Source organism: Pisolithus orientalis (assembly GCF_024613125.1).
Source record: "Pisolithus orientalis strain OTSU chromosome Unknown F5J12scaffold_17, whole genome shotgun sequence".
NCBI classification, from domain to species: Eukaryota; Fungi; Basidiomycota; class Agaricomycetes; order Boletales; family Pisolithaceae; genus Pisolithus; species Pisolithus orientalis.
In genome coordinates this window covers 332,398-346,082 of record NW_026260798.1, presented here as the reverse complement: position 1 = coordinate 346,082, position 13,685 = coordinate 332,398, and the positions used below count along the sequence as shown (strand labels likewise).

The 13,685-nt window shown below is 44.0% G+C and overlaps 2 protein-coding genes across 2 annotated transcripts; both read right to left on the bottom strand.

The window, feature by feature from the left end:
* Nucleotides 1-11,709: 11,709 nt before the first annotated feature.
* On the bottom strand, nucleotides 11,710-12,728 carry F5J12DRAFT_144239 (uncharacterized protein). Its single transcript, XM_051738129.1, has 3 exons — nucleotides 12,638-12,728; nucleotides 11,780-12,547; nucleotides 11,710-11,723 (listed from the first exon to the last, which is right to left on the bottom strand). The coding sequence occupies exons 1-2, from the start codon at nucleotides 12,677-12,679 to the stop codon at nucleotides 11,822-11,824; spliced, it is 768 nt and encodes a 255-aa protein (XP_051599170.1). The 5' UTR covers nucleotides 12,680-12,728; the 3' UTR covers nucleotides 11,710-11,723; nucleotides 11,780-11,821.
* A 1-nt stretch (nucleotide 12,729) lies between these two features.
* Nucleotides 12,730-13,472, bottom strand: F5J12DRAFT_144238 (uncharacterized protein). The gene is made up of 3 exons (XM_051738128.1): nucleotides 13,243-13,472; nucleotides 13,082-13,113; nucleotides 12,730-13,014 (listed from the first exon to the last, which is right to left on the bottom strand). Exons 1-3 carry the CDS (start codon nucleotides 13,325-13,327, stop codon nucleotides 12,841-12,843), a joined length of 291 nt encoding a protein of 96 aa, XP_051599169.1. The 5' UTR covers nucleotides 13,328-13,472; the 3' UTR covers nucleotides 12,730-12,840.
* Between the last annotated feature and the right edge of the window lie 213 nt (nucleotides 13,473-13,685).

Here is a 13,685-nt window from a genome sequence, read left to right as displayed (position 1 = left end):
GTGCATAATGTGACACCCCTGCAGCCCCATCCAACTCCAATTCTGCCTCGAGAAACCTGCAGGTCCACCAGAACACAAAAAGTGCCACCTAGAGATGATGATTATCATTTTTTCATCAATTCCTATGACAGGAAAACCTTACCTAGTCAATGGCTTGAGGCAATGGAGGGTTCAGGTGCAGAGAGTGAGGGTGGAAGCCCCATCGACATAGTCACTCGAGAGCAAGAGTGTGTGTGTGGCAACAGCAAGGCTGAGGTGGCTGAGATGAATGAGGAAGTTGCTTACAAAGCAACCACAACACATGACAATGAACCTCACTCATTCAATGACACAGTGTGACACACTGATGGAGATCAGTGGTACACTGCAATGATTGATGAGTTACAGACCTTTAAGTCCATCGGACTGTATGAGGAGGTCACTCTGCCTCCTGGCCATAAGCTGATTGACTCAAAATGGGTCTACAAGATCAAGTGAGGGCCAACTGGCAAAATTGAGAGGTACAAGGCTCGCTTGGTAGCCAAGGGTTTTACACAGGTACACAGGATTGACTACACTGAGATGCTTGTGCCCATCACCAAGTTTGCAACCATCCACATACTCCTGGTGCTTGCCACTAAGTATAATCTCAAAATTCATCAGATGGATGTTAAATCTGTGTTCCTAAATGGACTATTAGATGAAGAAATATACCTTTGTCCCCCTCCAACTTTCCTCCTGACAGCAACAAAGTCTGGCAGCTGCTATGAGCACTCTATGTGTTGGAGATATATTCTCCCCTGTCTTCTCACTTCTTTTGGTGCGATGTTTGGTTGCTTACATAAGCCATTAGAGCGCACATACTGCACAGTCCTTACACTGTTCCCTCAGTGGATTGTTCACTACTGAGGGTAAGATTACCATTCCTTAGCAGTATTCTACTTACTGATTCCCTGTAGTTGCCTACAGGTACATCCAATATTACAGTAGATTGTTCACTACTGAGGTTGCCTACACTATGGCCTTAAACAGGCCCCCAAGTCATGGTACTCTTGCCTTTGAACTGTTTTCGAATCCCTGGGTTTCACTTGAAGCCAGGCTGACCATAGCCCCTTCTTTAAAGTTGAGAATGGCATACTAATTATTGTTGCCATCTATGTAGATGACAAGCTAATACTCTTGAAGTGCTGCATGACTATTGAGCACATCAAGGCTCAGCTCTTGCAGGAGTATGAGATGAAAGATCTGGGGGAGGTGCATTGGATTTTAGGAATGGAGATACTTCACATCCATGATAAAGGCATCATACAGCTCTCACAGAAGAGATACATTGAGAGTATTCTCAAGCACTTTGGGATGAGTGAGGGGCAAGCTATCATGACCCCCATCAAGCCTAACCTCAAGCTTGAAAAATTAGAAATTCCAGAGGCCAACATCAAGTCATACCAGGGTGCTCTTGGAGCCCTTACATATGTATGCAATGCTAGCAATGAGACCTGACCTGACCTTCACTGTAGGCATGTTGAGCTGTCATGCTGCATGCCCTGGGCATGAACACACTACCACACTAAAGCACATCTTTCACTATCTGTGATGCACTCCTGATGTCCATCTTACCTATAAGTGAGACTCAAATGCACATGCAATCAGGTATGTAGATGCAGATTGGACAGCAGATATCAATGACCACCACTCCATTACTGGCTATACTTTCATCCTTTCAGGTGGAGCTGTTAGCTGGTCATCAAAAAAGCAATCATCTGTTGCTCTGTCAAGTACAGAAGCCGAGTACATGGCCACATGCACTGCCACAAAGGAAGCTATCTGGATTCATACCCTAGTCCTCAAACTCAAGACTGTGTCATCATGCAAACCCACTCCCCTCCTCATCAACAATCAATCTGCTATCTCATTAGCTTGAAATGCAATGTTCCATGACTGCACAAAACATATTGTGATTTGTCATCACTTCATATGAGAGAAGGTGGATTCTGGAGAAGTAGTCATTGACTATGTGTCTACTAATGACCAGGTGGCCAACATACTGACTAAGGGCTTATCTAGGGAGAAGCATATTCATTTCTCTGAAGCTATGGGTATTATTTTCTTTTAATTCCCTCTTGCCTATACTCATTGAAGGGGCATGTTGGAGTTTATCACCTTTACCTTAGTTGTGGTCCACTGAGCACAGCATTACATAATCCAAAAGCGGACACTTAGCAGTTTATTTTTCCTTACAGCACCTCAGTTTCAACCAACTTGAAGTCTGAGTATATTCCTCTCTATAGACTTGACAATCCTGCAGCTCATCATCCTCCAAAACATTTTTGGTTGCATGACACCTACATCATCATGTGCCTTGCATTCCAGGTCATTTCATTGGTCTCAGTCATGATCTGGGGGGCCATCTGGATCTCTAGGCATCCATATAAGGGGAGGTTGGTTGACAGACTAGAAGGGCTGTGTGGTGCTGCACCTTGATTGTCGTCTTCCAGGTTTCCCTTGCCTTGTTTCTTGTTTATCCTTGTACAGTATGTTTGTTTTGTTTCACCTGTCCATCATTCCACTGCCCCCTCACTGTGCTCTGATTGTGCCAGCTGGTTTGTGCCTCACTGACTCTTATTGAGTCACTTCTGTTTCATCACTTACTGTCTGCAGTGTTTGTTGGAAATATCTATTAGTTCCAACCATCTAGACACATCTAGATTTACACATTTTGATACACATGTAGTGTCACATGACATGCTCAGTCATCTAGCTCCACAGTGACATCAATATGACATCATTTACTATGTCATGTTCCATGACATTCTCCACTATTCTTTACCTTACATAGTAGTACCTTCCTTTTATGCTACTGGTCCGTGCATAGGTCTACATGTATATAAACTTGGGGATTTCTGCTGTACTCCCCATTGTTCTACCTACAGAACAATCTACTCTGTTATCAAGCCCCTGCTCTAACTCAGAACTACTACTTCAAAATCTACTTCTCAACCTAAGTAAAAGGCAAGTGTTCTGTCTTTGCTCTTCATCACTCCTGTTCCTCTGCACAATAGGTTATGAGCCCCACCTTCTAGGCATGTGAGCTATTTACTTGATTTGCATAGATCAATCACTGCCAATGGGCATATCACTATGGATCAAGTAGGCCTAGATGTGCTTGGTTGGGTGGTAGTCACCTTCATTTTGTCACTTCTTGTGGGCTGTTACCAGTCCACTTTACTTGTTTATTATGGAGAGTTCAGTATAGGCAATTTAAATAGGCTTTTCATCACTTCTGTGACATTCTGGATGATGATACTTGGGCTTCCCACCTGGCTCCAAATCTATCAACACTATACAGCCAGGATCACAGAGCTCGAAGCTAATGCTCTGTTCACCACTCATGGAGAACTCCACTGAGTTCTTCTTCTCAGATGTATGCTTCCTCCACTGCCTCATTATTTACATTTCCATCTTCCCAATATCAATCGAGAGCCAGATTTAGATCCTGTACCACTGTACACAGAAGTTGGCATGGCCAACCCCCCACCTCCACACTGTGCTCTGACACCTGGTCATCAGGAGACTGAAGAGATGAATGAGTTGCTCATTGAGCACATTCTTGTGGTTGATCCTGACCTTGCTGAGTTTGAACTCCTTTAATCTTGTTCATCTCTGTTCTACTCATTACAGGAACTAATCTATTTGCCTCAAGAATGTCTCTTGTCATCACTAAATGCACTGAAACCCAAATCACTGAACATCAGGATGGAATGTATGAGGGAGCAAAGTGGAGGAAGTATGTGGTGAAGGAAGTTATTGAGTATACGGAGATGTTGTATGTATGAGACTGTGCTTCTTGGTGGGAGGCTGTTCCATCTTCAATGGCATTCTTCAAGAGGCCAAACCTGGCCACCTACTTGGTTCCACTCTCTGTTGTTGAAGTCTCTTGGGAGGTAATGCCTCACTTCCCCGGATTTGACTCTCCTTATTTCTGTCCTGGCATCCACGTCGCCTATCATGGCTATTTCACTGACTTCATTCCCAAACTCACTCATTTGTCTTCACCTCATGCATTGCTGACTTTAACAGTTCTGATCTTCCTTCAGTTACCTATGAAGATCCTGCACTCTTTACCATCCCCACATCAACAATCACTCACAACACCTTTGTCTACATCACATACAACACCCACATTCTCTACAACTCTGGAAACCCCTTCTGCAGGCTCATCCCACCTCTTTGGGTTTGGCACAAACATCTTGAGTGCCATTTCCAAGGAACTTGGGTTGACAGGTCCACTGACATTGCATGTGTCCCCAAGTGGTTCCATCAAAGATGAAGAGGAGGAGACTGGTTTGATAGCAAACTTCTCACTTTCATCCAGCACCTTAAAGGAGAAGCCAATATGGGAAGTCAGATCAGATATGAGACCTCTAGTTGCCATCTTGGATGGATTGACAGAGCCAGTGTCAGAAACTTCACTTACTGGCCATCAATGGAGGATGTTTTTAGGGACCTTGAACATTCCATTCAGAGTAGTCCTTTTGACTATTTCACAGAACCCCAACACTGTGGAACACCTTCCAATGCTCTTGCACAAGCTTGCCAGTCTCGAGCCATTAGGGCACAACCATCCTCTCCCTGGTACAATGGATGTACCATATGCATCTGGAGGCTGTTACCACAAGGGAACTGATAGTTGTATAGTGGATGAGTCTTATAATATCTTTGAAATTCTTGTTAACTCAAAATGTCCTGGATTTCATCTCTACAAATATTTTCCTTTGCCTTATAGTTGTGTGAATCTGTATCTTGGATTCACTGACAATCGTCCCATGCATGAAGTCAAATGGAGTTTCTTCAGGTACCATTATTTTGAACCCTTAGATTTTGATCTCCTTGAATGCAACAATTCTCGCATCTCCACCAACAGATTCGCTGAGAAAGGCAAACCTATTATAAAGGAATGGCAAAATCCTCATCCACATATACCCAAACCTTGTCATAACTGAAAATCACAATCTGCTAGAGCTGCTGCTCACAGACCAAAAACACTGCTACTCATTTGTTGAATCCCCCAAATTCAACTCTACACCCTTCAAAAAAAATTTTATATGATCATCTAATCTTGGACCTCTACTAGATGTCCAAAGGCCTTGGAAAACAAATTCCCAAACTTAATGGCCTTAACTATGCCTCTTGGTTGGTTCTTATGAAAGTGTACTTCCAAATGCTTGGCATCATGGATATTGTTTCTGGTACTAAACCAAAACCCATGGACACTGCACAGCAAGAGCCCTGGGTTACCTCTGATACCCATGCTCAAGGAATCATTACACTATATTGTGATCCCATGATCACTATGTCTATTGACAGACAATAACTTCAAAAAAGAAGTGGGATGAACTTAAATCCAAATATGGTGATCCCTCTGCCATGACTACATTTATGGAATTCCAGAGGCTGATCTACATTCAGATCAAACCTAAAGATGACATCATGGTTAAGATCTCTGAGATCACCATGATTATGGCTGCCATTCACAGCCAGGGTATTGATCTAAATGACAAGATGAAAGCACTCATCTTGGTCCACTCTATGTCTCAAACCTGGGATCAGGCTCCTGTCAATATTCTATCTTCCATTGCTGCCAACCAACTATCTCCAGATATGGTCATACCCAGAATGAAAGAAATCTGGGCACATAAATCAGGAAAAACCCTGTTACCCCAACAGGAAAAAGTGTCATCATCATCAGGAACTACTATTAAGCAGGAGTCTAATTCACTCCTCGCTAGAATGAATAAACTGCTGCTTTGTAATATTTGCTGTGGTTCTCATAATACTCAAGATCATTGTGGAGGAGGCTCTACATCTTTCAGAGGAGGTCATGGTGGTTGAGGTGGTCAAGGAGGTTCTTGTCATGGATGTGGTGGCTATACACCTTACCCACAACAGCAACAGCAGCAGAGTTCTTCCCAGAACTGAGGCAGAAATCAAAACCACCGACATGGTAAAGGCAAGGGCAAAGCCCAAGCCTCTGCTGTTGAAGTCAAAGGAGCTGAAGCCATTAATATGGCTTCAATTGAAGAACTCCCTGAGGGTTACCCTCATGACTACAACAAGTATGCTGCTGAAGATTTCAATATTACTGCTATTGAATATAATCACAAACCTTCTCCTGAACATTCTCCTGCTCCTCCAGCAGTTGAGAATGTTTATACCTCTGACCTAGAAACCTTTATAGGCTCCCACATTATTGGGGAGTCTACTGCATATAATCCTGACCTTACCCAACAAGACATTACCATGGCTATGGAAATTGTTGGGTATTCTCCAAATCATCCAGTAGATGCTTCTACTGGACAACTTGCCTCCTGGTACCTGGATGAAATCCAAGGTCACCAAACTGATCTAGTTGAGTCAGTGAAACTTTGTGTCAACATCCCATGAACTAATTCACCCTGTACATGTTCTATTTGTCAACAAGCAGCCAAGTCTCTTCTCCACATGGACTCACCCCTATGGGAACAATCTCAACAGAAGACTATGAACTCTTTTCAGAGGATTTTTCCCCTTCCCTCTTCTGGGGAGGACAGGTCATGTGATTGTAGTTCCCAGTTGTCCACAGGCAGAGTGGCAGATTCCTTTTTGGCTCATGAGAACATGGTGGCAGTTGGGAATGTTGAGGGAAATGGCACACAGACTTCAGAGGGAGACCAGAATCCTGGTCACCTTACCCCTGATGTTCAAGGACATGATCATGGCAACTGATGATCTGTCTGAAAATTAAATAAGTGCTGTCCTTTTTCATTAAAAGAATTTCATGACTCTGTTCCTATGTAAAATCTGTAAAACCTTTACACTTTTCTTTCTTTCAAAAATTTCCTGATGTAGAATATGACCCTAATGAATCTGCTGCAGGTTATTTCCCCAGCAAATTTGACTGCAATGCCTACAATGCCTTTGACTGTTATCCCTTGGGCGTTAACATGTCCTTTAAGAACCTTCCAAAGGGTGAGTTGATTTGGATGTTGGATTCTGGAGCCTCACATCATGTGACTCCACTTAAAACTGACTTCCTTACTTTCTGAGAATTTCAAACTCCAAGTCAGGCAAATACTGCAGGCTTGTCTAGAGTTAAATTACTTGGAGAAGGAACTGTGGTTATTCACCTTGAATCAGGGCATAACCTGACTCTCCATAATGTTGTTTATAGCCCTTATTTTTCTAAGAGGCTCTGTTCAAGAAATGCACTCCTTGAAAACAGGTACAGGAGCACAGTGACTCTTACAAACAAGGTGATCCAAGCACCAGATGGCTGGATTGTCCTTGAGGCAAAATTAGCCTCACCAACTTCACCATTACACTGGTTTGTGGGCGTACTGCTTCCACCTACCACTGCTTTTACAGTCCTTTGCCCTCTGGTAAAGTCATTGTTGCCAGATCCTCTTTGCCACAATCAACTAGGACATCCTGTGAATACTATTCTTCAACATCTTTGCAGATTGGGTCTTCCCAAAATTATTATACAGGGGGAGACATCTTCCTGTAAAGGGTGTGCTCAAGGCAAAATGTCTTCTGAGGCATTTAAACCTTCCTGGAAACACACCACCAAACCTCTCAAATTGGTTCATGCCAACCTTTTGGAATTTCCAGTGGAATCTTATTTCTGCTCCAAATACATCCTTACCCTCTTGGATGATTATTCTTCTTTTGGCTTTTGCCTCTACCTTTGCAATAAATCTAACACTTATACTGCTTTTGCCAGTTGGATGGTCTCTGCCCAGAATCAGACTGGCCACCATCTTCTTGTGCTCTGTTCAGATCAAGGGGGAGAGTTTATGGGTTCTACATGCAAGTCACTCCTCTCTGCATGCAGCATTACCCATCAACTTTCAATTGCTGATCAACCACAACAAAATGGTCATGCTGAGTGGTTTAACCACACCATTTCTGAGAAAGCTGGCACTATCTGACACCATGCTTGCATTCCTAAATGCTTTTGGAATTTTGCTTTTGACTGTGCACTTCACATGTACAATAGAACTCCACTTAAGCAAATTCTGTTTAAAACACCCACAGAGCTATTCTTAGGAAAAGTTCCCAATATTTCATATTTCTGCACCTTCAGCTGCAAAGCCTATGTTTGGGTTCCTAAAGAACAAAGAAAAGATAAATTGGAACCTCATGCAATCAAGATGGTATTTTTAGGTTACAAACCAAATACCAAAGGATATTGTTTCCTTCATGGCCAAAAGATCATTCTTTCTCATACTGCAAAATTCATAGAAGACTCATTTCCTTTCTGCTCAGATTCAAAGACTGAAACCTTTGACCCTGATTCCAAAGACAACCAATCATCTACTTGTGACTCTGAAAGCCTACATTCTTTACCAGATCCTGATCAGACCCAACCTGGGCCTCATCAACCCAATCCACCTCATCCAAATATTGCACCTCAACCAAACCCACAGCAGGGTAGAGCTGCAGACCAGCCTAGAGCCCAACAACCACAAAGAAGAGCACCTGCTGCCGTACCACCAGTTGACCCTTGAACTACCTGGCATCCACACCAACCCTATAATATCCCTGGTGACTCTCAAAATGTTTGGAGAGCTCATCCAGAACAAGCTGAAAACTGAGAACCTCATCCTAAAAGACAAATAATCCCTACTTCTCAACCTGATAATCTTTATGGAGCTAGACCTCCTGTCCAAATTGAAAGGGATATTCATGACAATTGTGACACTGCTCAGGAGTGGATTCATAATGCTGAAAGGCATGCACAAGACACAAGAAGATCTTAGACAGATTCAGGAGGAGAGAAGACCACCTTCACCAGTCTTACCACCTCAGTTGCAACCTCCTCAGGTTCCTAGAGAGTGGACTGAACATCCTCAAAGAACTACTCTTCTGTCTCCTCTGTCTCCTCTTACTCCCTTACCAGAATCCCCTGCTGCTATGCAAGACCAGGAATTCCAAATGCATCCTTTCAAACTCACACTTGCTGCTCAATTCAAAGAATCCCCAGAACATTATAAAGATGTTCTAAAACTTACTCCTGACTTACAAAAGAAATGGTTTGATGTGATGAAGGATGAATTGAAGTCTATTGAAGAAAGACAAGTATGGACCTTGGTGGATCCTCCCAGAGATCAGAAACCTGTTAAGTGTCAATGGGTTTTTGCTATTAAAAGTGATGGTCATTACAAAGCTTGTCTTGTGGCTAAAGGCTTTACACAAGAATTTGGAACCAACTTTGAAGATACCTTCTCTCCAGTAGCTTGCTTTGAGACAGTGCAAATCTTACTTGCTTTCACTGCTCAGAAGAACTGGGAAATGGAAGCCCTGCATGTCAAAACTGCTTTCCTATATGGAAACCTTGATGAAGAAATTTATATGAAGCAACCAGAAGGTTTCAAAGTTAAGGGTCAAGAGCACAAGGTATATTGGCTGCTTAGAGCCCTTTATGGTCTCAAGCAAGCAGCACTTGCATGGAACAAAGCCCTTCATGCATCCTTACTTTGCATGGGCTATATATGATCAAAAGTGGACACTGGCATCTACATCTATTCCACAAAAGCTGGCATAGTCATTTTCCTTGTCTATGTTGACAATGGATTATTCCTTGGATTGGAAAAACATCTTCTTAAAGCCAAGAAAGATGAGTTCATGAAGAAATGGGAATCCCATGACTTAGGAGAAGTAAACAAATATCTTGGAATTCAAATTCATCAAGATTGATCGAGGAAGGAACTTTATCTTAATCAAATTCCCTATGTCAAAAAGGTAATCAAAAGATTTAACATGGAGACTGCTTGAAATGTTCACACTCCATTACCTTTGGGATATCAACCAGAAAAAGCTCCTACTGATTATCAAGCAACTTCTCAACTCTGCTCTCAGTACCAGTCTATTATTGGGTCATTACTCTATATGGCTCTTGGTACACATCCAGATATTGCTTATGTGGTCATTCACATGAGTCAATATATGGCAAATCCCACTGAGGATCATCGCAACAAAGTGCTGCATATAGTTCACTATATTGCATCTACTCCAAAACTTGCACTTTACTATTCTGGACTTGAATCATGGATCTTTGGCTTTGCTGATTCTGATTGGGCTTCAAATAAAGACACTCATCATTCTACTACTGGATATGCCATGTTCTTTGGCACTTCCTTAATCTCTTGGCACTCCTGTAAACAGAAAATGGTTGCACTCTCTTCTACAGAAGCCAAGTACATGGCTCTCCATGATGCTGCATGTCAAATCAAATGGCTCCACATGCTATTTGATGAACTTAAACTCAAAACCAAAAAGACCATATTATACTGTGACAATATGGGTGCTCACTTTATAGCTGAGAATCCTGTCTCAGATGGACACTCTAAACATATTGATGTCCAATGGCACTTTGTGCATGAATGTGTACAAGATGGTTTATTTGGTATTGAATATGTTCAAACCAATAAACAAAAAGCTGATGGTCTTACAAAATCTTTGACATGGCAAAAATTTGAAATGAATCACTCATCAATGGGACTTGTTAATCTCCCATTCTAGAGCAAGGGGGAGTGTTGGAAATATCTATTAGTTCTGACCATCTAGACACATCTAGATTTACACATTTTGATACACATGTAGTGTCACATGACATGCTCAGTCATCTAGCTCCACAGTGACATCAATATGACATCATTTACTACGTCATGTTCCATGACATTCTCTGCTATTCTTTACCTTACATAGTAGTACCTTCCTTTTACACTACTGGTCCATGCATAGGTCTACATGTATATAAACTTGGGGATTTCTGCTGTACTCCCCATCATTCTACCTACAGAACAATCTACTCTGTTATTGAGCCCCTGCTCTAACTCAGAACTACTACTTCAAAATCTACTTCTCAACCTAAGTAAAAGGCAAGTGTTCTGTCTTTGCTCTTCGTCACTCCCATTCCTCTGTGCAATAGTGTTTTACTACTTACAGGCTTATTGTATGCCCTCCTCAGGGAGGTATATAAGTAGATAGTATGATACCTTGTACTTTAGTTTTTCACTACCTTGCAAATCCCCATATATTGAGTCCTCTTCCTGTCTCCTCAGTGTTGGAAGGATCTCCCTCCAGAAGGAAACTATCAAAGTTGACCTTACTTGAGGATCCATAGGGGTTATGACAAGTTTGGCCCATAGTGTGTCCCTCCTTTGCTTCGTGCCTAGTCCATTTGACAAAGTCACCATGTCAGAGCATAACAGAGGTCACTAGAACATGGCCAGCACCACTGGCAGGCACCCTGTTTACCACACTGGAGCACAGTCATGACCAGTGGGTTTTGCCATGTGGAGTCAGTTGACAAGCAGATGCACAGATGTCGAAAAAAGCATCTCATTTTCGGGCTGGAGTGACCTTGTAAACAAGGTGACAGTGGGTACTATTCTCCATATTGCTTACTAACCTAGTCTTTGTTTGCCTAGGGGAAATCAATACCTGAGCTACCATGTGGGGTAGTCACTAATCCGATCCAAGGCCACCAAGGATGCAAGAACTCCTGGTCATTCAACATAATATGATCGTTCCCCGTCCATGCGCGACACCCAAGGTGACATACAATAAGGGTGCTAAGGACATCCTGGCACCAGTGCCATTCTCCCATAAGTTTACATACGTGTTTACGTGAAGTAAATATCAACCTAGGTAGGCCGACCCTCGAAGCCTCTGTCTGCGCATAAATCAGGACACAAGGAGCACTAATATCAGCAAGTTGTGCATAAGAACGCCACGGAGAAGCCATCAGTTAACCCACCTCTCCCATCGAAATTTGTGCTTGTTTAAACAGCGTTACAAGTCAGAAATCCTTTGACTTGCCTGTCTTATCCGTCCTACTACCAGTCAACCGCGCAAGAAATCCCTTCATCCCTCCTCCACCCTTACCTCCCACGGTCGCAACATGCCTCCCGTCCTCCTTCCAGTCGCTCACCCGGCCACCGACATCCTGAGTGCCCGGCCCAGAGGAATACATTCCTGTAGGAGTGGCAAAACTCGTTCGCTGCGAATCACCCATACTCGATCTTTGCGATGCAGAACCACCACTTTTATGTGAAGATGGTGGACTTGGCGCTTGTGTGCGGGCCGTACTCATCACTGTGCCTATCCCCGTCATCGGTGCCTTCGATTGCGGTGGCATACTGTGAGGAGCCATATAAGGAGCCCTGCCGAAACTCCTGCTTGATGTCAGGGGTGGGGGAGTAGGTCCCGTGGGGTTATATATGTTGGCATTTCTACGTTCGTTTCCAGCTGCGCTCCCCGGGGGTCCCCCTCGTGTTGACTGTTGGGCTCGCGTGTTAAGAGTGTGGGACGGGGATATTCCATGCGGCGGTACCCTTGCGGCACCGTTCATCCCGGTGGCATTGTAGATCGTGTTAGAAATGTGGGCGTTGAGGTTCGCGCGGGACGTAGTGGCTGCCTTATGGTGATATGGTGTCGAGCTAGCCGAGTGGTAGAAGAGAGTTTTCCAGAGCCTGCACCGGTGGTGCTCTGATTGAGGCTCGAGCGACTGGTCCATTATTTGGATCTGTCCCATCATGGATGTAATAGAGGAGATGACGATGGGAATTGTATCAGTGAGTCTTGCGCTAAGATAGATGAGTAAACACAGAATTACCTTGGTGTTCGGGGCGGATTCTCCACCCGCGAGGTCGAACATGTAGCCAGAATGGGGCCATCGAATTCTTCATTTCAATAGGGAGTGGGCCAAGATAACAATATCGTTAACACACATGCTCACATAAGGGCAGATGAAAGATCACGAAGAGAACGTAGTAGCTAAAATACCAAAGCAAAGATAACGAGGACAAGGACCAAAACTCACTCATAAAACACCGCATTCTCATCAGGAAGATATACCCTATTGATGTGCCATGCTGTCGGGTAACTTGTCGCCACGACGGGAGAGGTCCGGAAGAGCGTCTTGACAGAGAGGTACTTCTGCGTTTGGACGTTTCGGATCATGAATCCGTCCCCCAAGGGCATGATCTCCCACTAAAAAAGTACAGTGCGTGAGAAATCTTGGACAGTTAAGAGGAGGCGGTGATGATCACCGTCTCACCTTTTGGGTCTCTGACAAACTAGGCGGCATACCTGTGTTCGTTGCCCATGTAGGCACGGTGCCAGCAACGAGGCGAAGTGCAGAAGGCGGAGGTGGAGATAAGAAGCAACGACTCGTTGAGATACGTCACGAGGTTGCGCAGGACGCCGTTCACTACGCACCTACGACGGAATCCCCTACCACATCCATCGCGGTCCCGCTCTGTCGATTCAAGAACTTGTAAATGCCGTGAGTTAGCTGCATCATCTTCAACCTAATTGCCGGAGTAGTATGGGCGTCCCCCGCTCAACAACGAGGCGTGTGGTCTGTCTCCCTAAGTCTGCGTATATGTTCGTACCAGGCGGTCGTGAGTTCAAAGAAATTTGAGGTGTAGGTGAGGCGCTGAAGGGGCGGTGGCAAAGGTTGTGTTAACAGGTGGAGGCTCCGAAGATTTCAGGGACCGTTAATGCACGGCACGCATGCACAACGCAGCACCCCACTGCGGTACGCGTGCTTGAGCTTGAGTCTCGAACTTTCCGACGGACCACATTTCATCCTTTATAATAGCAGCCCAATGCGTGCCGGTGCACGTGTCCTCCCCTTCCCCCTTCGCGAAGTTGATAAG

Excerpts from the sequence above, each read along its gene's own strand:
- F5J12DRAFT_144239 (XM_051738129.1), bottom strand. The coding sequence starts at position 12,679 with ATGTTCGACCTCGCGGGTGGAGAATCCGCCCCGAACACCAAG. Across the intron at positions 12,548-12,637 it reads AATCCGCCCCGAACACCAAG|ATCCAAATAATGGACCAGTC; the intron begins GTAATTCTGTGT and ends ATGATGGGACAG.
- F5J12DRAFT_144238 (XM_051738128.1), bottom strand. The coding sequence starts at position 13,327 with ATGATGCAGCTAACTCACGGCATTTACAAGTTCTTGAATCGACAGAGC. Across the intron at positions 13,114-13,242 it reads GGTAGGGGATTCCGTCGTAG|GTATGCCGCCTAGTTTGTCA; the intron begins GTGCGTAGTGAA and ends CAACGAACACAG. Across the intron at positions 13,015-13,081 it reads GTTTGTCAGAGACCCAAAAG|TGGGAGATCATGCCCTTGGG; the intron begins GTGAGACGGTGA and ends GTACTTTTTTAG.